Source organism: Falco biarmicus, chromosome 1 (assembly GCF_023638135.1).
Source record: "Falco biarmicus isolate bFalBia1 chromosome 1, bFalBia1.pri, whole genome shotgun sequence".
In the NCBI taxonomy this organism is placed as follows: domain Eukaryota; kingdom Metazoa; phylum Chordata; class Aves; order Falconiformes; family Falconidae; genus Falco; species Falco biarmicus.
In genome coordinates, this window is record NC_079288.1 from 15,374,919 (window position 1) to 15,399,454 (window position 24,536).

The 24,536-nt window shown below is 46.0% G+C and overlaps 1 protein-coding gene across 9 annotated transcripts in view; it reads left to right on the top strand.

Moving 5' to 3' along the window:
• Positions 1 to 959: 959 nt before the first annotated feature.
• MSI2 (musashi RNA binding protein 2) overlaps positions 960 to 24,536 on the top strand; it is a 255,804-nt gene continuing 232,227 nt past the window's right edge. For 3 of the 9 annotated variants that reach the window (XM_056327727.1, XM_056327753.1, XM_056327771.1), the window contains exons 1-5: positions 962 to 1,277; positions 1,475 to 1,515; positions 1,670 to 1,751; positions 2,119 to 2,203; positions 6,523 to 6,564. In XM_056327727.1, the coding sequence (XP_056183702.1) occupies positions 1,216 to 1,277; positions 1,475 to 1,515; positions 1,670 to 1,751; positions 2,119 to 2,203; positions 6,523 to 6,564 (312 nt within the window). In that variant the 5' untranslated portion in view covers positions 962 to 1,215. Of the gene's footprint in view, positions 1,278 to 1,474; positions 1,516 to 1,669; positions 1,752 to 2,118; positions 2,204 to 4,187; positions 4,264 to 6,522; positions 6,565 to 24,536 lie in introns of those variants that run through there. The other 6 variants (XM_056327763.1, XM_056327807.1, XM_056327735.1 and 3 more) reach the window with 5 other exon arrangements.

Here is a 24,536-nt window from a genome sequence, read left to right on the forward strand (position 1 = left end):
ACACCAGAATGCAGAAGTGCTGGGATGTGGGGCCACCAGGACACAGGGATGCTGGGATGTGGGGGCAGCAGGATGCAGGAGCCCTGGGATACAGGAACACTGGGATGCAGCAGCCCTGCAATGTGGAGACACCGGGATGCAGGAGCCCCGGGACACAGGGACGTGGGAATGCAGGAGCCCTGGGTTGTGGGGATACTGGGATGTAGGAGCCGTAGGACATGGGGTCACAGGGATGTAGGAGTTCTGGGACACTGGGGTACCACGATGCAGGAGCCCTGGGATGCGGGGGACCGGCTGCTCTCTGTGGGTCCAGGGGGCGTGCCAGGTGGGGGCTTTGCAGCGCCCCAGGCTTGGTACCGGGGTACGTGACACCTCACAGTGATGGTATTTTCATTAGTAATTTTCATTAGCTAACTCATTTTCCATTAATCCCCCAAACTTAACATCTAGTTTGCTCTACGGGACACCCACTGTTCCCTTCCAACAGGCTCTTCCCGGACCCTGGAATTCTCTGTAAGAGGGGGCGGCAGGGCAGGGGTGATGAGGGGAGCCCACAGCCCGCGCCCCCCTCACCGCGACTCACCTCAACACCCAGCACCTCCCCCCCCTACAGGGGACTGCCCTGCCGCTGCGGCCGGGCCCACGGACACGCGTGAGAGCCCAGCGGACCCGTTGGCCGGGGTGGGGTGGGGGTGGTCCCCGCTGTTCGCATGGCGGGGGGGAGGGGACGGGGGACCGAGTGCGTGTGTGCCCGGCGCTGCTCGCCCCCCCTCCCCAAGATGTGTGTGGGGTTGTGTTGGCCTGGAGGGGGGGGGGGAGTGGGCGCGCGCGCGCGGCGGTGACGTCACGCCAGGGCCACGCGACGGCGGCGGGCCCCGCCCCGTGGCGCGGGGGCGGGGAGGGGGGGGCGGGATGGAGGGAGGAGAGGATGGTGGTGGCGGTGGCGGCGGCGGGGGGAGGGAGGGACGGCGCGGCGCGGCGCTGAGCTAAGCCGATCCCACGTGTGACGGATCTGGCTGCTTCCCCAGCGCCTCTCCAGTGAGATCCTCCGGTAGCGGAGGGAGGAGGAGGGGGGAAGGGAAAGGGGAAAGACGAACCGGAGCTGAACCGAGCCGTCGAGCCGGGCCGGGGGGGGCGGGCTGGGCGGGCGGGGGGGGTTCTCTCAGGGGCTCTCGCTCTCGGCGCGGCGCGGATCGCTGCGGGCTCCGCGCGGCCATGGAGGCGGACGGGAGCCAGGCTACCTCGGGGAGCCCCGGCGAGGCGCAGCACGACCCCGGGTAAGTCGGCGGGCGGCGGGGCGCGGAGCGGAGCGGTGAGGAGCGGGGCGGGGGGGGACGACCGGCCGGCCGGTCGTCCCCCCCCCGCCCCGCTCCTCACCGCTCCGCTCCGCGCCCCTCCGCGCCGCCGTGAGGTGCCCCGTCAAAATGGCCGATCCCGCACCGGCGTTCAACTCCGCTCTCTTCTCTCCCTCCAGCAAGATGTTCATCGGCGGCCTCAGCTGGCAAACCTCACCAGGTACGGACAGCCGCCCCCCCACCTCTCCTCACCGCCCCCCCCCCGCGTCCCGCCCCGCGTGGGCCGCGTCCCGCCGCGCCGGGGCCTGCCCGCACCCCCCCCCCCCCCCCCCCCCTTCCCTCCGCTGCCTCTCCGCTTCTCTCTCTCTCCGCAGACAGCCTTAGAGACTATTTTAGCAAATTCGGAGAAATTAGAGAGTGTATGGTCATGCGGGACCCCACCACCAAGCGCTCCAGGTAAAACCGCCGCCCACCCGAGTCGGGATGACAAACTTCGCGAGTTGCCGCCCAGGCGGGCGGTTTCCCCCCCTCAGCCCTCAGCCCCGGCCCCCCTCAGCCGTGGCCCCCCTCACCTCAGCGCGGCCCGGGGGCGCTCCGCGGGGGGGTCTGTCCGCGCCGCATCCCCGCCAGCCGGGAGGAGGAAACAAAGCGGGAGGCGGAGAGGTGCGGGGGCGGCGGGCCGGGGCCTCCCGCGGGGCCGGGGGCGTCGGGCAAGGAGGGGGGGGAGCTGCGATTTATTTTTATGACTTCTGTCCTTGTCGCTAGTTCTCATCACCTCCCCCCCCCCCCCCCCCCCGCCCCTCTCGCTCTTTGTCTCTCGCAGAGGCTTCGGGTTCGTTACGTTCGCGGATCCGGCGAGTGTAGACAAAGTCCTGGCTCAGCCCCACCACGAGCTGGACTCCAAGACGGTAGGTCCCGCGTGGGGCTGCCGGGTCGCGACAGGGACCCCGGCAGGGACCGCGACAGGGACCCGACAGGGACCGCGACAAGGGACCCCAATGGGGGCCGCGACAGGCACCCGACAGGGACCGTGCCCGCAGCCGCCACGGCCGGGGCTCTGCGGGGCGGTGTCAAGCTGTCATTGAGCCGGGGTTCTGCGGGGCTGGGGTTTTCCTCTTTTTATTTTTTTTTCATTTTTCGCCCTAGAGTTTGCCTTCAGCTTGCAAAAAGCGGTCACTTTTTTTTTTTTTTTTTTAAATCCAAATTTACCCATACCGACCGATGGCTCCTCCCCCAGCGTTATATTTTATTGAGCGGTGACATTGAAAAAACTGTAGAGTAAAAATCCAACTTTTTTTTCGTGTTGCGCTGCAGAATGCTTTCTGCGGGGCACTTTCTACTTCTTTTGATTAGTTATTTATTGGTGTGCGTGTTTCATGGGGGGGATTGACTTGCTGTTGTTATCATAAAATCTGCTTCAAGTGTCATTTCCCAAAGTCATTTTTTGGAGTGATCCCCCTCACCTGCGATGTCAGGGCCCTTATGAAACGCACACACTAATTTATGGAAAGTTATGCGAGAGCTTGGGAGTAGATGTGGTCGAGAAGCACAAGTCCCAGTTTGTTGTTTCTCCAGAGCTTTTTGCTACACTCGGTCTCCAGTGGATAATGTAAGGAAAATGCTCGTGAGATTCAGCTGATCTGTTTATGGTTTGTTTTTTTTTTTTTAAATAAACGTTACATTTGCCTTTTAAAATTATTTTTAAATAAAAAATCCGCAAGTGAGTTTGTCCCTTGACCTGATACGGGATTTTCAGTATTGGGTCAAACAAAAGGTACCGAGTGTGTGTAGCTTTAGGCCCTGTTTTTTCCCCCATTATCAAGGCCATGCAAAAGGATGAAGTTTTGTGCCTCCCAATTTGTTGCAGTTTTAAGCCTCAGCAAACCTGGAAGGGGAGGGGGGGAAGGACACTGGTAGAGGTCATTATCGCTTTGGTACTGATCAATGCGAAGGGGGTTTTGTTTTGGGAAGGGAAAGATTGTGTTGGCTTAACTGTCTGGCAGACAGTTTTTGCTGGACATATCGAATGTGTTTGTTGCTGTAACTGTCTTTTATAGTACATATTCTGGATCTTAAAGGTTGTTTTAACATGAGCATGGTGTTAGGAGGAAGCCTGTCTCGGTGCTGGAATAACTTGCATGTGCCTGTGTGTATGAGATTATAGTTAAATGAAGAATTAGAAGCAGGGGGCGAGCACGAGTGTATGTTTTTTTTTTTGTTTAATTTACATGTTTAATTTACATGAAAACAAAAAGCCCAAAGCTCTTGTAGAAGCAGGTGGAATCTAGTATTTCAATTCGACCTAAAAATTCTGCTGGGTTTGTCTGAACATGTAGCCTATGCTTTCACATGCCTTAATAATTTGATTTTAGGTTTAATCAGGTATGTTAAGATAACTGATTCAACTCTGCTCCTGAGATTAAACTCACCAGACTTTTCATGTCCAGCTATATTCTTTATGTGTTTTTAAAGATAAATTTAGATAAGAAGAACAAAGGCAAACAGTATCTTGAATGAACGAGGGTTAAAAAAAAACCCCGAAAAACAAACCCAAAAAGCAAAACATGGGAGGACACCCTGTCATATTTCTGACTATAATTAGGTCCTCCCCCAGCTTTTTTCCTGTATCACAGTCTAGTCCCTGCAATGTATTAATTTGCTCTTCTCTGGGGGAGGGGTGAAAAGCTTCACCAGGACAAATTTTGCCTTCAGTTTTGATTGTGTGATAATGATTGAATCAATCTAAGTAAGAAATTGACCTTAAAATCAGTAATGCAGCTTAAAAGTAAGACATAAAACTAGCCAGGTTCCCTTTCAGCCGTTTATTTGTAGACTTATTATAGTAACTGTTCTTTAGTATAACATAGCATTTGACTCTGTTTCAACGTTCAGCACAGGAGGCAGATCGGTTGGGTATTGGCATGGAAACGTCGCTCTTGTTTACAGTTACGTTAAAAGCTTTGTTTAGGTAATGGCCATTCATATCAGAAATAGTATTATAGTCATTTCCTAGAGGACTTGTAGATACAGTAAGTAGAATTGTACCTAACTAACTAATTTTTTTTTGCTAGAAGTTTGATTTTTCTTTTTTTTTTTTTGTTTGTTATTGTTGTTTAAATAGTTGACAGGGGTATGCAAAAGGTACGGATTTGCCATATTGATTGCTAGCATTCCTCTTCAACTACTGCTGGTGTTTATCCAAAAGGTTTTGTGAAGGAAATTTGAGTTATTTAAGAAGGGCTGTCGCCGTGATGCAAAGAACTCCATGCTCTTTGAACTGACCTTCAGAAATTAATATGTTGCTTTGGAGTTTTCATGGCTCTTCCAACTTTTTACCAGTGGGACTTTTCAGTAATGTTCTTCTGGTGGGAATCATGTTCTTTGAGAGAACTTTCACTTCTGAAGCAAGTGTAGAAGCATGCATACTTGCCTCTGCCTTTGGTTATCGCTGTGGAAAATCCGTACCTGTTGTATTTCCCTAGTAGACAAATGCCTAGTCGGTGCTGAATATGTTTGTAGATAATGTTAATCTCTATGAAAAGGTTAGCTTTCTAGATAAATAATTTTACTTTTTATGCTTTTTGAACAATAAAGTGGCATGTAATCGCTCATTTCTCAGGTATGTCCTAAAAAAGGTACCATGTTTATGTCTGATGTAGACAAATCAGTTTATCGGTTCCACATCAGATGTTTGTGATTTGTCCAAATGGGAAAAATTAATTGAGTAAAACTGCTTTTTAGGAGAGGCCCGTGGCTATTGATCGGTGACGGGAATATTTATCACCATAGGAATAACAATACCAAATGGAAACACCTCATTTTCCTAATCAGGGTTAGCTTGCGGCAGGGAGGGAAAAGACTGAACAAAACCCAATCGCGAACTATTGCAGGAGGCCTCTATTTCTGAATACACCTGAGCACAGTCAGGATTAGTTTCATCAATTTATTACATAGCCACAGACGGCACTGAAAGCAGTCGCAGGCTGCGCGGTTCAGGTGGAATTTAGTCCTTTAAAACATCCTTTTCCAGACTCTTTATTTAGAACATGCCTGTGTGCAGATGCTGCTAAAAAACAGAGGTGACAGCTTGTAGGCATTTTATTGCAATCACTTTTAAAGACGATAATGTAAGCTGGGCACTTGTTTAAAAGGTATGATTTTTATTTGCATTCAGCTGTACATCTGCAGCGGTGTGTTTTTTGTTTTTGTTTTTGTGTTTTTTTTTTTTTTAAAGTGATTTTTGAATGACAGAGAAGAGTCACTTTTTAAAGATGACCCATGTGGAAGTTGTTTTCAAAATTGCAGAATTAGCATTTTGGAATTGCAGAGTGGACACGCTTTTTAATTTATGCAGAGCAATGGGCATCAATGCTGCATCATAAAATGGGAGCATGGGGTCAAACAGAGGTTTTTTTCTTCCTTTTTGTCTCTGGTGGCGGGCTTCGTTCAAGAATACTTCAGGCAACTCCTTCATGGAAAAATCTTTTTGAAGAACTTGGTTTCTTTTGGTTTAAGATGCCTGTATGTTTTGTTTGTTCCTTGCTCTCCTCTCTTGCCACTTCTTCCCATAAGCGCCCCTTCATAGTCTTTCATTGCCGGGATATATTCTTTGAGGGTGAGCAAACAGATCCAGTTGGCATATTGTCAGGAAGTATAACCTTGTAGTCATTCTAATGTTTTAGTTACAATAATTGAAACGTGAATAATTTGACTTTGCGTTTTGCATCTCTTTGTTTGTGTGGTGTTGCTAGTCAGTTGACAAAACAAAGCAGAAAAATGAAAGAAAAGGTAACCCCAGATGTAACTGAAGGAAGGTGCAGATGTCAAAACCAACAGGTTAAGATCCTGATCAGGGGTGCTGGCTGTCTTTCTGTGCAACCTCCAGAGCATGCAGATGGTGTTTAATGCGCAGTTTGGGTCAGAGGCAGCACCCAGAGACTAATACAGAGCTCCCTGAGCACCAGCGGGGGTTGTTGCCCAGAAGATGATGTAGGTGGTGTACAGAAGAGATGTTTTTTTTCCTCCCTTCCCATCTCCTTCCCCTTGCCAGAACCCCCCAGACAAACCCAGGCTACGATCCGTCCATTCTAGAGTAGTTCTAGATGACCTGGTGTGCTGTATTATAAGCCTGAGAAATGAGGGATTAATAATTCAGTGACTTAAAACCAGAATAATATAAATTGACAACAAAAGCAATCTTGTTGATTTCCCCTTTCTTTTTCCTCAGATTGACCCTAAAGTTGCATTTCCCCGACGAGCACAGCCTAAGGTAAGTAGGAGGATCGATAATAGGATTTTAGGCACACAGAGAATCATTGTTGCCAGGCAGTTCAGGTTTCAAACAGGGAATTGGCAATGAAAGCTTTTAAAGCCAGAGTGCATGGCGTCTTAAGGGTATCAGCGTATGGCTGTGAAACTACAGGAGAGCTGCTTTGTGTGATATTACGTGTCTCCAGTTTTAACCGCCTCCTTGCAGAGACCCAATCGGTGGCAGCTGGCTGAAAAGCAGAGAGACTTCTCTAGTTCTGGTGGGAGACTGTCGCTGCGTTACTTGCGTTTGTTATGCTATTTTACGCAATATGTTTTGCATGGTGTTTATGAAGAGCATTTGGATTAAGTGCAGACTTCAGGCTTGTTTTGAACTGAGCTTTCAGTTCTGTGGTTGTGATGGATGGGAATATATCTCTGCCTTCATTGTTTGCAAATTTCCTTTTGTATAACTTGAGAGATGTGTTTGGAGACCAGTAAGCCTTGGATAGCAAGTTTCTGATGAAGCTCTGAACTCGTCAGGCCATGGAGTATTCTTTTGCAAGAACAGTGAAACAATGAGCTTTAAGTCTTTTAGCCGATCAGGCTGGCTGGAGAAGTGACCTTCTTCTTCCAGGGCACTCTTGTGATAGCATGGCCAGTTTCCATGTTGGGACAAAGGCGGTGTGGCGATGTGCAGAGGCACTTGTGTCTGCACGCTTGCTCTGAAACGCTGCCGGGTGCCATTTCTTCTGGAGGAGTTGCTTATGGAATAGAAGTGGTTGTTTTCATTAGGCACAGCCTAAAGACCAACAACAGATCAGTTCAAATCCAAATGTGCAGTCAGTTGTATTTGAATTTTGAAAGCTGGAGGCTGAAAGAAAACTTTTGTAATTGACTTTTTTCTTCTCTTGTTTTTGAGAGTCTGTTGGAAGAGCTTAATTAAGCTGGTGTGTGTCACTTCTGTATGCTCTAATCATCTTGGGTTACTTCAGTATTCTGTTAAAAAATGGAAGGACAAGGCTGCAAAATTGTGGAGGCAAGTGGATAAGGAAAAAGTGCTTTAAAGTTGGTGGCAGGAGACCACCTGAGCAAGTTAAGCCTCAAAATTTTATTGCATATAGCTCCTCATGAAAACAAGCGGTATAATAGTGTGTGGAACCATAATGTTAAATATTGTACAAAACATGCATTTAGGAAAAACAAATTTAAGAACCCTAGGCATGTAGCAGAAGAGGTGCTAGTGATTTTTTTGTTTGTTTTTGTAAGAAGAAGAAAAAAAGGTGGTGGTGGTGAACAAAACCCAATAGCCTACTTGCAGAATTTTAAACCAAACTAATGTCAAATATTTAGAGGTTCTTTTCTTCGTAGGATATATCTGGTATCTGCCTGGTGTGCTTCTGCGCTAAGTAAGGAGTTTATGGTTTGTAGGGTTTGCGGCTTCTCGATTATGTTGTTTCATTAATGGTGTCTTTAAGATAGAATTTGAAGTTACCAGAATTTTGAAGGGTTTTCATAATTAAAAGTATGAAGATGATCTTGTGCTGTGACTGATATTTCTTTCCCCCTTCCCAATACCTTTTAAAGGTTTATTTACATTTTAAACTGTCTTCAGTTACCAGTTATCTGTTTCTACAGTGTTATTTCTAAAAGTTTACAATGTTTACTACAGAGTTGTTAAGCTGTCCCATGTGATTTCTTCTGTAATAGTTAAAAAAAACAGGGCATGTCTTAGGCTGAGGATATTAGCGAGTTAACTTTTCCTGTTAAAGAATGCAAAATCAGGTCATTTTTACAAAGGGGATTTTGTTTTTCTCCACGCAGGGTGGTGGGTTTTTTTTTAGTATTTTATTTTTTGGTACAGACATCTTTCAAGTGTGGGACAAATCATGGAACGTATGCTGGATTCCACTCTTAGCAGGAACTCACTCTCTCTGGAGAGGTCAGCAGTGTCTGTTTCTGCTTTTATACACTTGTCCTTTCTTAAGTGTTGGGATTTCTACAGGGCACATGAAAAAAACTTAAGATTGAAAGGAGCCTTATTAGGAAATGGGAGAAAATCAGATGCAATAAAGAACAGATTTTACATCAATTATGACGTATTATTCTGGACAGCATTTCACAATCCGGATTTTTTGTTTTCTGGTTTTTAATTAGATACTGAATTAAGGTTTTGGACTTCAGTTGTTCATTTATCCCAGTTGAGTAACGAATGCTCAGCGTTAAAATGTGACTGTACTTTAGTCTAATTAACTAGCTAATGCTTGGGTCTGTGGATATTAATGGCATTTAATGAAATGTCTCTGTCTCTCTCTAGGTGTGAGGGGAGATTTTTTTTTTTTTCTCGCCCTCCCTGTAGGTTTCCTTCTTGAAATGTTCAGCAAAATGGGGATTGGGCTTTTTTCTGTGATCATACTGGCAGTGACTGGGTGCTGGGGTGGAAGCAAGGCTGCTGCTCGTTCTTCCTTCTTGTGCAGGCAGATCTTCTGGCATGGCTTGCTTCCCTCCATCCATCCCCTTCCTTCGGGAGCCCTTTTGACCTGCCTCAGCACGATTAACTCTTCAGTGGGCAGCGGCTGCGCTGGCTCTGGGACTGTGTTCGCCTCCTTTGCCAGATCACATGCTCGCTGAGGTCTGCAGGGTCACACTCGCTTACTTGTGTGTGCACAGTAATTTGCACTCGTTCCTTCCCCCCTTCTGATTCACTTTAATTGGCCAGCTTTCCCCTTTCAAACCACAGCCCAGTAAAATGCTTTCTTTTGGGCTTTTTAAACTACATCTCCATGATTTGACACCTCTCTGGTGATGCAAATTGGTTGCTGAGCAAGAAGTGGCAGGTTGTAACAGCCGAGCATTCTTCCCTGATTTTCTTAGAGTGACCCTCACGGAAAATCATTGGTGATTGCCTCCAGTGGATTACACCATGATGTGTAATCCTGCTCTCCTTGTGAAGTCTAGGAGGACTTGAAGCCATTGTTTTAAGAAATTTGCTGCAGGGGTTTAACTTGTTGAGGTTCTAGTATATGGCTAACAGCAAGATGAAAGGAATCTATGTATGCTTTCTCGCGGCTGCTGTTTCTTGATAAAAATCTGTCTTGCTTCCAAGTGCTGGAAGGCGCTCTGTAACAGTTGATCATTTATAACTCTGCTGACTTAAAAAATCCTTAAAAAGCAGCATTGACGGGGGTGTGTATGTGTAGTAATTTTGTACCCCCTTTTGAATATTGAAGACTACAATAATTTGACTTTTTAATATACATAGCCTGTCAGTTCTGACATTACCTGCTATATTAGGTTGGAGAAGCCTTATCAAATTTAGCGTGTTCATTAGATATTTTCAGATGTAAGCAATTTCCTCCCTCAACCTTCCACCGTAGGGATTTATTTAAAGAACAAAGCAAAACAAACCTGAAGAGCAAAAGGACACAGCCTCAGTCCATGAAGAAGCCCCTTGGCCATGAAAATACCTTTGTGTTGCTTACTGGTGTAGAAATTTGGGTGCTTTGTGGTGCAAAGCCGTGTATGAAACAGAGGCAGATGAAGCTTCAGCCAAAGTTGACAGTTAGTGGGGCTACCACTGAATTGTATTTTGTGCTCAGATTCCTTCAGGATAGGACCAAGGTGTCTGTTCTTCCTGGTGCTTACTACAGGGGCATAATGTGTATAGTTGGGAATTGCTCCTCAAGTCAACGAGCTGGAGCTACTTGTAGCAGCATTTGGCGGCATTCATTAGCATTGTATTGTGTATGTGACCTGCTGACTACAGTCTGTATCCTTTCCCTTCAGCAGCTCTTAAAAAGAGCAAGCCAACTGCTGCTGCTAGCTGCTGGAGCTGCTCCTGTGGCTCGCTGGCGTGGGCTGTGCACTGGATGTCCGGTGCCCTGTCTGCTGGTGACCTAGAGTAGAGGTGGCTGTTGTCAGGACTGCGTGTTTTAGTATGGGATCCAGGCTGTGTGGGTTGGGTATGGCATTCTGGTGACCATTTGGTCACAAAACGGCTTTGTTTGGCGCAGGAAGCCTTTTCTCTGATAATCAGTTGGTGATGCTGAATACCGATGTTGTTGTTAGATGTATTCTGTTCTAACAGAGGACGGTGCAGAGCTGATAACCGGTTCTGGCATCTCGGCGCTCCAGTCAGTCAGCGTATCTGTGTGGCGTCCCGTGGCGGTGGGGTAGCTAGTTTCCTGTCTGCCTGGGCACAGGGGCTGTAAGAGGTGTGCATGTGCACAGCTGTTCCTTTGTCGTGGGCAAAACCAGAGTGTCAACAACTCTCATTTGAGTTGCTACTGGTTAAACCCATGTGAAGCTGGCTGTTCCAGAGCAGTAAATGGAGGGCATGCCCTTTTGGAATAACACCCAGGCTAACCTGGGATCTTTTTTTTTAAAGCTAACCAGGGGATTTGGATGTCTGATTCCAATTAAGTTAACTGTGAGTAGGGTGTCTGCATCCCATGGCTGCCTGATAAGCGTGAGCCAGAATAGCAAGGATTTTATTCCAAAGCAAGTGATGGGCCTTGAAAATCAAAAGTACAGTTGTTTCCTCCCCTGCTTCTGCCCGTAACCTCCTCCAGGTTAGTTCCACTACTGCCCATCTTATTTTAAGTATTGGGTGGACTTTGAAGTCTTTTTCAGAAGAATGTGAACTGAACATGCTAGCAGAACTCAGGGTTCTTCCTTTCCTGCTACCCTTCCTTACCCACCAGGCTGTAAAGAGTAGCAAGGTCAGACCTTTTCCCCTGTTATTTTTTTTTTTCCTCCTTTTTAAATTCCCCTGCATTTGCAGGTCTGGATGGAGTAAGAGAGGAAGTATTTCCTACTTTTGGCATTGGGTATAGATGCGTACCTTGATAATATTGCTGTATCTTCTGCATACAGAGTCCTTACCAGATGGTATTGAGTGATCTTGTTTTGTGATTGATGGCCAGTGCTTGGGCATCTTGCTCAGCCAACCTTGAAGTAGGCCCCTTGTCCAGGGTAAGCTGCCCCAAGAATCTGTCTCCCTGTAGCATTGGGTGGTCCGTTGGAAAAGTTGATGTGTCTTGAGTCTCGGCTAATCAACTAAGGTCTTCTCAGGCAGTAGAGGTTCAGGGTTTTGAAACCCATCATTCTTGGGCTCAGATTCTTGCTCTCTGCGATCTGTTTGAGGCAGAACATGATCTCTCTTCTCGGATGCTGGCAGCCGGGGGAAAAAGTGGCTGTGCAGTGTTCTGTGGAGTGCAGTGAGTTTCGTCAGAAGCAAGAGCTGCACTGGATTTTTGTAATTTTGCTGGTTTTGGAGATGTAAACATTCATTTCTTCTTCCCAACCACTGAGGTAGATTGCTCGAGTTGTCCTTAATCCTCATAGACTCTCTTGTACTTGTGTAAAATGTGTGTATTTCCATTGTCGTTGCTTAAGGTCGTCTTTCATGGTAAGAGTAGTCCTAACGTACTTTCTTTCTCTTTGACATACTGCTGACTAAAAATCAAAATTGGACATTGTCTAACTTGGGATTTTTTGTTTTTGTTTGTAAAGGGGATTCTACATTCTCTGTGCTTTTCTGTGTTGTTGGATTCTTTTTAAAGACGTCTATCGGGTAACTTTTCTGCAGCGAGACCGTGCTGCTTGGATATGCCAGGAGAGGGTCCAGAATGAGAGAGGTTAGGGAAATGGAAGAGCAGCATGCTAACACCCTTGTGCGTTCCTCTCTGCTTCCAGATTGAGTACATGTCGTCTGCAAAGTGCTGAGCCTTTATCAGCCTGGGGGTAGGTCTACTAATGACTGATCTAAAACCATCAAATTCATTTATTTGTCACTGCCAGTGACAGGCCAGTTAATGCTAATGGATTCTTTTTTTAGTCTGTTGACTGGTGATAGTCTCATAAATGTTGTGAAATCCAGAGCATTAAGGCAACTTGTAACTTATTTTTAGAGGAGCGCTATTGAAACAGGGTAACAGGGTGTGTGTAGATCAAGGTATATGTTATGCTGAGAAGTACAAACTCCTCTCTTTTGTGAAGCCATGCATAGATGTCTTTGCTGTTCCTAATAGTTATTTGACTTTTCAATTGCATTTTAGTGTTCTCTTTAAATGCATTTTGGGTCATGCTATAAAGGGAGGAGAAGCTGTAAATAGAGCCAGTCATCTTATGAAAAAATGGCTTGTATCAGAAAATGATTCATCTGCAGGGCCTGGATCTTCTGTGTCCCTATTGTGGGAGAGAACTTAAGCATATACTTAAGTTGGCATAAGCATGTGGGTAAGTGCTTTGCTGAATCAGGACGAACTAAAAGCACATTATTAAATGCTTTGTCGAACTGTGGAGCATGTAGCAGAAAAAGATTAAAAGATTACTTTGTGTATTTGACAGTACTTTGTATATGGTCAGTCCTAGCACTTCTTTTTCAGAGATAGCCAGTTTCATCTCTCTCTCATTTCCCCCCCCTCCAGCAGAGGTTCTTATTCACAAGAAGGTATTAATCTGCTGTTTCCTTAAAGAAGTGATTGCAAGGTCAGTGTAGCATCAGGCTTAAATAAATAAATAAATAAATGTCTAAGCTTAATTTAGTCTCTAGGCCTGCAATCACACATTCTGTTTGCCTTAGTCACTGGAATAATTCTGTGAACGACGTGAGTAGTGTTCAATGTGGCTTAAGGTTTAAGATATTAGTGCTGTAGAAATTGTGGTTTGCTGAGTAATTTGAAAGTTAATGTGAATCTCTGTAGTCAGATCAGCATGCGGTGTTAATAAGTTACTTCTAAACTTTGGCATTTTGCTGCTCTCCTGTTGAAAATACTTCCTTTATGTTTTGAGTGCAGAGAAAATCTGAAGAATGTTAGGAAGCTCTTCTCCCCTGCTTGGTCATTGCTTGTGCCGGGACGTCTGCAGCAGGGTGTATTGTTGTGACTGAGTAGGCTTAAATGAAGTATTAAGATTGTACTCTGCTGGGAACTTTGTATTATAAAGAAGGACCCTGCCCTGCTAGGACTTAAGCAGCTCTACACATGAGGAACAGTTCCAGAGACCTCAGCAAGTGCAACTGAAGGCTTCTGAATATGTTGGTGAAGCGTATGTGGTGAGAAGGGTGAAGGAAAAGAAGTATTGACAGCAGCAGAAAGCGTCGTTCCCTCTGCCCTTCCCTCCCCCCAGCAAAGACTTGCATTAATTTCCCATTGACTCTGATGTACAATAGGGAAGAGGTTTCAAGCTGACTGAGGGGGCAAAGGTCCAAGAAAACTACTGTAGCAAGAGCTGATGCAGAGTGACAGTAATGAGGTGGCCTGGCAGGTGGGAGGGAAAATGGTAGGGTGGGGGAAAGAAACTAATATCTAGTGAATTAAGTAGTTCCCAGGGTTTGAAGTTTTTAAGTCCTGTTGGTTTTATTTTCCTCTGTATGCACCATACAACTATGAGATATGGCTGGAGCAAGGCCTCCTTGGCTGAGAATGCAGGCAGGATCCTGTCGTAGCTCCAGTGGGCTGGGTTGCAGGGAGTGCTGGTGTTGCCCAGAGGATATGAAATTCTTCTGTAGTGTCCCCAGACCTGTGCTGTGCTGTTTTGTGTTTCAGTATTTCTGACTCTGAGCCCATCTTTATGCTGTCCTGTGGGTCAGTTTTGCATCAAAGAGAAGGTGAGGAACACAGGGTGAGGAAGTGTTTTGAAAACTTGATTTATTGAAAATAGGGACTGTGAAGGTCTGGTAAGACTTTCAGCTTCTTGAATGCCAGTGCAAACAGAATGCCTGCTAGATTGAGAATCAGTAGAGGTTTTTATAACAATTGCTGAATGAACATTGTTCAGGAATCTTCCTGAAGGGTGTTTTGGTGTGATGTGTAAAGAGGTTGCAATGAGCTGAGCGTTTATCCGAAGTCTGTGTAAATCCCACTGGACTGAGAGGTATCGCTTGAGGCGGAGGCTTGTTTTGTGGCAGAAGCTCATCAGCTGCAAACCCTCAGCACTGGCAGAAGGCTTGCTGTTCATTGCACTGCTGGAAAAAGGTGTTGGTGAAGGGGACGTTGCTGGTGATTTTTCTGAGGTGCTTGCTGAAAAAGTGAAACTTCTGTATAGTTTTCCATTTGGCCACATTGTCAATCATTTCTGTTTGGAGATGCGTCAGTGCTATTCCCTTCTCTAAGCCTGAGCTGTGCACAGAGCCTGATATGTACACTGAGCATTTATCCTTTTGCCAAAAGTTTGCAAAGTGCTGTAAATGAGTATAAAGATGTTTACTTGCTGGTGAATTTTGCCTACATGTGTTGTTGTATTTGACAGACCTACGGAGCCTATAGCAGTGCTGTGTGCTCAGTGAATTGTGGAAGGGAACAGAAAACATTGAAAAGAAATCTGAAGTCAGTGCTGAGATGTAGAATATGATAGGAACTTTCTGAGGATGCGGGGGTATTGCCCCATCTTCTGTTCCGGGGCTGCTACTGACCATTGTGTTGGGTGGTGTCAGGTTGTTGCTCTCTGCCATGTCCTGAGCATCCCTGGGAGAGCCCTTGTGTGAGTCACAACGAGCCCTGCTGAGCTATGGTGAAATATGTTGGTTTCTTGTGGCTAGGGCTCCCTCTTCTCAAAGTCTCTAGTAGAAGGTGTTCGATGTGTGGTGTGGTGTTTTTTTTTTTTTAATGTATGTGTACTAGACAGCTCACCTTCTCCCCAGTTGCTCTTTGTAGGTCAGCTCTATAGCTCCAGCCCTGGGTGGGTGGCCTGCTGAATCTGCAGCCTACCTAACATTTGCACTTTATCCTGTTCAAATATTACTTGGTGCAAAAGCCCCTTGTAAAACCTGCTGTGATAATGTCCCAGGACCACTGTTAGCTGGGTTTGACCCCTGAGGCAGCACAGAGTTGCTGTCACTAAGAGTTTGGTCTTTCTTGGTGTAGCATGTGGGAACCCAAATGGTCCTGGTACTGATGCTGCCGTTGAGCCCGGAGGGGAAAGGGTTGGAGGAAAAAAGGGCAATACGGGATTACCCAAAGCATTGCAGCGTGGCAGAGAGCACCACCTTTTCCCGATGCCCAGGTTTGGTACCACACGCTGAACGGCTGCCTCTGAGAGTCGTTGGCAGCATCCCTGGACGTTGGGAAGGAAGCATGTGAAGCAGGAGCAGTATTGTGAGCTGCCAGCTCTTTATGTGACTTGTCTTTGAGGGGTTAAACTGAGGGTTTTTTTTTGTGTGTGGTTTTATTGTGTGTGTGTGTTTTTAATGACTTTTGATTGGAAAATGCATAAGGGAGGCCCTGACTGGAGTGCTGGTGCTTTGGTACACAGCGGAGGTTGTAACTGTTGAGTCCTGAGGTTTCCGAACAGCAGTGGCAAGGCTTTGGGGAGGGGGAAGAGAGATAAGGACGCTAGGCCACAGCATGTGAAAGGTAGTTTGTGGTATGAATTATGGCTAATGCCTGTCACATGGTGGTTACAAATGAGTGTGGGGGCTGGGGTGCAGTGCTTGTGCGCTGGGAGGGAAGAGGGGAGGCAGGCTGTGGATTGAGATGGGCTCAGCAGCGGGTTGCAATGCAGGGTCGATCCTGGTGCCCTCAGTAACGAGAGAAGAGGAAGAAGCATGCTAAGCTGCAGGTGTCCTGGAGTCTCTCTGCTTCCAGATAAGCGTTGGCTCCTCTCTTCCCTGCAGATCTGGGCGCTCAGCCATGCCGGACGCTCCTCCGCCCCCGTGGTCCAGCTCCTGGAAGCTGGGTCTTTCCTTTGTGCTGCAGGACCATACCCATTTCTCTCTGTGTGGCCTGTTGTTCCTCCCTGTTGGAGCTGGGAGGGATGGCTGTGGTGGTTTCTCCATCTTACACAGATGAGGAGTGTGTCCTGACGTGCTTCCGCTGCAATGCTCAGCACTGGTAGCGGGCTGCCCCGTAATTGTGTGCCTCTGTTCCCTTTCTGCCTGCCGAGTGGGGTTTTCCTGCCCTAGCCTGCCTAGGATCCCCGGCAGTGTGTGGATGGTGAAAAGCACCTGGAGAGTTTCCTGTCACAGTACCTTTGTGCTTTAAATCCCTGACTCACCTAATCCCGTGAACTGTGATCAAAGCAGCAGGTTATGCAAGCGATGTGCCCGGCAATTTATGTGTGAAGAGGGAATTGTGATCATCTTGTGTGATTCCCCCCCCAGCTTTTTCATCTGGTCACATCCTTTGTGTCATTAATCTTCCAGATCAAATAAGATGATAGTTGAAAGTCCTCCATAGTTATGATTCCCCCAAAGTTTTGTGAGCATGGCTTTGATTTTGTTGTAGTTATTAGAAGTCAGTTTAGATTTCTGGACCTCTGTTTTGTAGGTATCTCCAGTGGATATTTTAGTAGCGGCATTTCTCTCCTTTCTCAATTAAATATGTGTTTACAATAGGAAAAGAACAAAATATAGAATAGGAAAAAAATTAAAGCAATTTAGTTACCAGTCCAAAGGCTTTAATGCTAAAGAGCCGTGAAGAAACTTTATTGGAACTATAATTGCAGACATAAGCGGTGATTATCTGTCTTCGTGCTTTTATAGTCCCCATCACTGTCATCTGAACACACGAAGCTGATGGGAGTGTGTGCAGAATGTTATTCAGCTGATGCTGTGTAATCCTGATCTCTTGCAGTATGTGGAAAGTAAAATGAAGTGTCAATTCATTTGAAAATGATGGAGAAAGAAAAAGGTGGGAGAGGACGAGTGTCCTTGCAGAAAACATAACCTTATTTCATCCAGCTTGCAGCCAAAGGAATGCAGCTGACAGGGTAAGCATCTTACATGGACGTGGTCAAAAGACATTTTACTGGTTCTTAATGCTCTTAGAGGTCTTTGGCAGGTGCAGTCCTTCATCTTTGGAGGTTGCCTCCCTTTGTTTCCTTGAAATGTTCTGAATTTCCTCCAGCTGAGAGAAGGACAACAGCACCTGTTTGTCTTGTGTTCCTGAGAACTGGAGATCGTTGGATCAAGGCAGACAAATGGATGCTGCCAAGTGCTTCTTGAGGTGGAACAGAGATCAGAGAGCAAGTCCTGAATTGCTTGGCCTGATTATTGGTGCTGGTTATGCAGGTGAAAATGTGCTCTGGGCTGTAAAGAGACAGAGGGAGGAAGAGGTAATTTGGTGGTTGTATGCAAGATTCTTTTCCTGCTGCTTGGCAAGCCTAAAGATCTGAAATTCTCAGTATTAACTACCTGGTTATTTTGGGTGAACTCGCTGGGCGCTTCAGAGGACTGCGTACACAATACGGTGCTGGCCTGCAGAAGGGGAGCTTGCACTGCTGGTATGATCGAGTGACTAAATCTATCATGGCATTCCTGAACCGTTATCTGGTGCCCATTTTGTAAAGAGACTTTTATGTCTCTGCTACCCTAAGAAATGTTCAGTGAGAGACTCTCTGCTGCTTGGCAGCCGGAGCGATAGAAGGGGCAGTATATGCAGAGCTCTGGCATTTTGCATTGAGGTTAGTAATCCCAAGGTAGGCACAGGCTTATAGTTTGAATTTATTTGATTCAGGCCAGTGTTACTAGGGTCTTCTTGCTGCCTTTTCTGCCCTGGCTGTCCTGCTGTCCGTGCTTTTCAGGCAGGTGTGTTCATTGCCTGAAATCAATTTCTCAGTCTCATGATTCTTATTGCAGTCACCTGCTCAGGCTGAGGCAGGGAGTCAGTGGAAGAAATGAGATAGAAGGCAGAAGTCCTGTGATCTCTTAAGGAACAGTACATGAGTGGTCCAGGGCTAAGTTTGGGCCTTAAGAAGGTAACTGTTTTGTGGATGATTTTTGGGTAGGGGAGGCACTTGTTGGGCAGGAGATGGATTATACTTTTTTTCCTTTTTATCTGAAATTTGGAGCCAAAAAGACAGTTATTTTGAAGGAGGAAAATAGGCAATAGAGAAATCCAAAACTTCTAAATCTGTTTTTATCTACTCTAGACTGAATTAGGACCAGGTAAAAACCACAACTGATGATGTATGTTTTTTGGTGGACTTTCTGAATTTCTTAGTGAGGATTGTCTTTGCTTTCATTGAAGTTAGCATGAGTTAACCACTAATTTCTGTTAGAGCAGGTCAAAGCAAAGCTCCTCAATTGCCTGGTACACTCAAGGCCATTTTAAAAACAAAACCAGAAATATGCTAGTGAAGTGCCTAGATACATAAAGAAGTAGGTAATGCAGATTTTGGAGACACGTGCCTGCCTGTCCTGTATTTGAAATCAAAATGAGGTAGTGATGTTTTGGGAGTTTATGGTCTTTAGCTTTAGTGAGCTGCCAGTGCAAAACTGGTTCTTGCAAAAGTTCTATTCAAAATGAAGTGAAAGTCTGTGGATTGTACGTTCCTGGAGACATCAGCATCCTACTTTCACCAAAGACTTATGTGCTGAAATGGTTTAAACTAGTTTAAATCTGACCCTTGTTCTTATCGTATGGGGATGAGGTAAGTGATTGTCATCACCCTTGTTTTATGGATGTAGAAAACAGAAGTGCTGCTCATGTGTTCTGCAATACTCGAAACTGGGAATTGTTGGTGCCTTGGGAGAGGGTTATTCTGAACCTGATGCGGTACTGGAGCTGCACCTGCCGCACCGTGTGTTTCCAGGTGTTGGTGAAGGGAGGAGGTGCAGGGTTTGAGAAGCTGACGTCCCAAGTGCGCCATGATCAGTGCTGTGTGAGTAACTCCACATTTTCTTTAGTCCCCACAAGGTGATGATGCTGTGTGTGAAGATTGCCTTAGTGTTGCATCATTGGAGATGGGTGTGAGTCAGTCGTGAAAACCCTCTACAAAAGGCTTTTGTGCTAATACTGGCTTATTAGAAACAGTTGTTGAGAATAGGCCTGGTTTCACTGGGCATTTGAAGCATCTTAAGAATGATGCTAGTGGTGCTCAAAGCCTGAGCCAGGGGTAGGCTATAAAATGCTTAAGATGGTGGAGGGGTGAGTGCCCAGAAGAACCGGCTGAATGCAGCGTGCCTATCTGATGTCTGCCTGGTGCTTCAAAACCAGTGGTTGGCTACTGTAGTACGGGGCAAGAAAGGGAAGCAAATTATACGGAGCTGCTCTCTGCCAGGGTTTGATTAATTTCTGGTGGAAGCTGTGTGTGTGAACATGCAGCAGCACAAAGCAGTGCTGAAACCCAGGGCTCTGTGCACAGAGGTGTGCTGGTGAACTTGGGTGCCGAGGAGTTTGCTGTCTGTGTGGCAAGGGGAGGTTGTGCGGGAGGCAGCTGGAGCCGCTGGGAGTCAGCGCTCCGTCCTTGTTTCTGAGCAGCACTTAACCTCTCTGTTTGCTTCCATCGCTGTGAAATGCTGCTTTTACGGCTGCCGCTGCTGCTGTAGCTCTGAGCACCCTGCACGCGCTCAGCACCTCCCTGTCCGGGGAACAGCGCTTTCCCTTCTGCACGCAGAGGACCTCCCTGTGTAGCAGCTCTGTAGAGGAGGAAAAAATCACAGCCCAGGCTTCTGGGTCCCAAGCTGAATACCCTGAAGACCTTGCTGTGCTCCCTCACTGCTGCAGGCTCCTCTGCCAGGCGTGCTGGAAGCTTTAATTCATGTGCTTTGGGATCCTCTGGCAGGCAGCGCTGTAGAAATGAGGAGTATCATTGTGTTTTATTGTGGCTTATAAGAACGCAGTGTGTTTGTGCTTTGGGGAGCCCCAGGGGCTTTGTTTTTCACCAGGCCTGAGCCATTCTTCAGTAGAGCCTTCCTGGAGCGTGATCTAGTTCTGCCCATTAGGAGTGAGAGACGGGCCTGACTGATTTCTGCTCCCTGCTGCATAATAAATCTGATACTAAAATTAGTGCTGGTCTCCCTAGGCCATAATTCTTGCTGAGATTATAGAGAATTGTGTGTGCAGAGAGGAATTGTGGTTGTGTGTGTGTGTTTGGGTTTGTTGTTTTTTTTTTTTTTTTTATAACCTTGAGTGTCCAATTTCCAGGTTTTTTACTTAACCCCCCCCATCTTTTTCCCCTTTTCCTCTCTTTTGGGAAGTGTTTAGCCTTTCTGTGTATTTTGGCTATTTAAGCCTCTGTCACTGCAGGCAGATGAGTTCCTTGGGAGCTCTTCTGAAGGTTTTGTAATTGAGTCTTTTACCACGGCGACAGGATATTATTAACCTTCAGTAAAGCAATTTATTTCATACTCCTTTGTGGGGATAAGCCTTTTTTCCCCCAGGAAAATATGTATGTGGAAAGGGTTTTGCATACAGGGGTAGCTGGACTTGCAGCAGTGATTATGATTTAAAAAAAAAAACCACCAAAACTTGAAAAATAGGCAGCTCTGTTTGCGTCAGTTTAGAAGAAACCTTTGGTCCTGAATGACTCCCACCCCTGCCCCAGTGTTTTATTTTAAAGAACATACTTTTTGCCTATCAGTGGCTTTGAAAGGAGGTTGTATTTCGTTTTAGAGCTCTAGATATTTAGCCCCTGTGAGCACTAAAACATTTTGTTTTCATCTTTGAGACGGCCTTAAAAATGAACTGAGAGCTGGAGGGGGGAGTTCCTTGCAGGGTCTCCCTCTTGGCATGGCCTTTGCCCTGAAATCAAATGCAGACTAGTCCAGAAGTCGTTAAAAGACTGGATAGCTCCTAGAATAGCAATTTCCAGTGAACAAGCAGGAATGCTGGATAAGTGGCCAGCCTGGCTGAATAACTTGTATTTTCTATTGAGCATGGTGACAAAGGCACTGGTCTGGGATTCAGGGGGTCTGGGCTGGTCTCTTACAGGCTGTTGTGTCACTACATCTCCCTGCGCCTAATTTTTTATTTTATAATGAGGATGGGAATATTTCTTTTCCCATGTCTGGTTAGACTTTGCTTTTTACTTCAGTAAACTGTTAAACTTTAAAAAGAAAGGAAAAAAAAATCAATCAGTGACATGCTTGCCCTGGTTTGGTGTCTTGAAAAGTTTGCACTATCACAAAGCCTGCTTTCTAAGGAGTTCACTGTACCTTGCAATATGAATATGTTCTTTTAGCAATTATATTAGATAAAGAGGTGGTATTATTGCCACGTTATACAAGAGAGCTTGGATGGAAGTTGAATTGCTTTGTCCAGAGCTTTACGTTTATTAACACACTTGAATCTCTTGGCGCCGTTTCTAGGCTTTAATTGCAGAGTCATCCGTTTTTCTACACTGTGCCTCTTTAGCATGCTGAACTGCTTCTGCCTTGCTATTGAAACGGGCATCTTAGGAAAAGTATTTTGGTCCATGAGGCTTTTAGTGACCCTTGTTAGGACTGTCCTCCAGAACCACAGTCTCCCAATCTTCCTGTGTTCTACCACTTTCTGATTTTCCAGGTGTGTTCAGGGTTTTTAAATCCAAACTTTCTAGCATCTCTTCAGCAGTTCCATCCCTTTTGCATCGGATGGGCTTTTCCATGGGCTGTGTCAGAAGGCTGTTACTCTAGACCTGAGGAGCACGCACTGGCTTGTATGTTGAGTGCGGGCTCCTCGTGGCAGGGGCTGCCGGTCTGCTTCATGCCCTGGCAGCAGTGGTGTGTGTCTTGCATGCATCTTGGTGCCAGGAGGGAGGAAGGGCTGCTGGCCTGTCACAGGGCCTGTGCTAGCCCTGCCATCACCCGGGAGGTCCGGCGGGACTGGGCTTTTCTGGTGTCCAGCGTGTGGGGGCTGAGGCTGCGTGCCATGGGACAGAGCAGAGAGTGGGGCAGCTGCAGGAGGGATGGTGCTGAGCTGAGGGCCAGCTGGCATACTGCTTCCTCTAGGGTGTCCTTCTGGGAGAAGATACTGATGATAAACGTATTTTTTTTGGAAAAAACTGAAAGCACTTTGTACATGCTGTCTTTGGGTGGTGGTGCACACAGGTTTGTGCTTCCTTCGAGACACAGGCTTGCCTCTTCCTTTGAGGTTGTGGGTGTCTCTGTGTTTTGTTGGTAGCAGTGGCCTGGGACTTTTAAAACAAAGATGAATGCCGTGACCTTGCTTTTGTACTGCAGTCTTCAAACACCATCGGTTCAATGTGCTAGTCCGTCTTCTGACTTGCCAAGCACCGGGCAGTGGTGGTACTGCTTCAGGGGAACAAAGGGGCTTCTCCAGACCCTGCCCTCCTGTTGATGCCTCCCCTGTGCCTAGCCTGTGCTCGGCCCCCCTGGGAAAAGGGCACTTTCCTGTGTGGTCCTTCAGCTTCTGCTAAAATTCCAGAGATGTGTTACATGCAACAGAACGTTTTTGTTATCGAAAGACTTTCTGGACCCTTGACGTTCTGGTTTTGTAAAACTTTGCAGCTGGTAGATTTATTCTTATGTCTTCAACCAGAGAATCTTTCCATCTTAAAAATGCTTGAAGTACCTTTTTTTCCCCTCCCTGCTTTTTACTATAACTGTTGTTGTATATGAGCCCCACAATCTGCAAAAAAAATTTTTTTCTTTAAAGCTTCCCCACCAGGGATTTAATTAAAATATTGTGAAAGGCAGTCATTGAAAATGAGAAACCTTTTGAGTGGAAGGCACCCTGATTTCCCTCTGTGGAGCTTTTTGTCACCATAGAGATGAAAAGAGAAGCTCAAAATTGCACTTTCCCCTTGTGTGTTGCTACTGAGGGGACGTGGCTGCAGGTAGCAGCTGTACTAAAATCAGCAGGGCAGGGAGGCATGGCTGGGGCTGCAGGCTTTAACTCTTTGCAGGGTACGAGCACTGGATTGGCATTTCCTTTCCTGGTGGAAGCATTTCTTCTTAGTTTATTATTCTGTTTTAATTTCCTGTACTTCACGGCTGGAATTTATCTGGGCTTGTGAAGGGAAAGAACGAAGGCGCCCATCCTTTTGTCTTGGTAAAAGCATAACTAAGCAACTTTCTGTGCAGCGTGGCCTGTTGGTTCTGCACCGGAGCTGTTAGGAGCAGCCTGTACATCGCTGCATTGTTCTTGAGGTGTTTATGCAGAAAGCTGGTTAAGTAACGGTGTTGAAATCCAACTCATCCTTTTTAATTTTATATGTTAGTGTATAAATCAAAACTTCTCTCGCTGCTCTGCAGCAGGGTTCAAGTCTGTCTGATTCTTCCTTAAAATATCTAAATGTTGGGGCTTTTTTAATTTGTATTTGTATTTTTTATTTTAGGAAAAATGGGTTAAAGTTTTTTTCCTTTTGTTTGGCAACCCCTGTGGAAGTATAGGGATTAGTAAACCAAAAATACATACTGTGAGTGATAAAACTGCTCTGATACAGTTTCAAAGACAGTCACACAAATGGAAGATTATTGGAGGGTACATGACACTGGGCAGTGTTATGCTTTTAATCATTTTAAAAACAAATTTTTCTCCCTAATTGAGTGAAGAGCAGACTCAAGTGCATTCTTGGCTCAAACATCTTGGACGAATGAAAGTAAAATGTATATTCAAGCTGTCTGCTGTTGTGTATTTTACACCATACCTGTCTCTGTGCCTGATCTCAAATGGACGTAATGGTTTAATTTTAAGCTGTTTGAGCGAGACCTGTTGTGTTTAAAGTTCCAGATAGAAAGTGAACATAACCCATGTAATGGCATTATTAATAGGGACTACTACTAAATTGTAATTTGCAAATTAATGGTTTAACTCTGAGATGAAATATACAGCTGTGTTCTTGTGTAATGTTACAAGACAAAATTAGATCAAGTATTTAAATAACAGAAGGGCCTCATCCAAAACCAGCGGGTGTCTTCCCAGGGACTTCACCGGGGCGTCGTGTTCTGCCTCTTCCACCCTGCAGTGAGGGTGTGGACCTGTAGCACCAGCAAAGTTCCTTAAAAGTGCACATGCCCTCAGGAGTGGGCTGCTAATGTCTGACTACCCGTGATGCTGATGTATTTGGAGAAAGAAAATAATGCGTTTCCATTGTGGTAGTGACTCGGGCCTTCTATGTGGTTCAGCTTGTACTGGGCAGGCTGGTCTAAGCAATGCTGTTGTGCATATGTATTTGAGTTCTTGCAAGATTACACATTAATTTTTGAACAAGGCAGTATTTGGGAGCTGGGCTCGGCTCTGATGCAATTTGCCCTTGTGCTTTCCTTGGCTGTTGCTAATAAGAAGTGCTGGCCTAAATCAGTGTCTTGGAGAATCATCAATTTGCTAA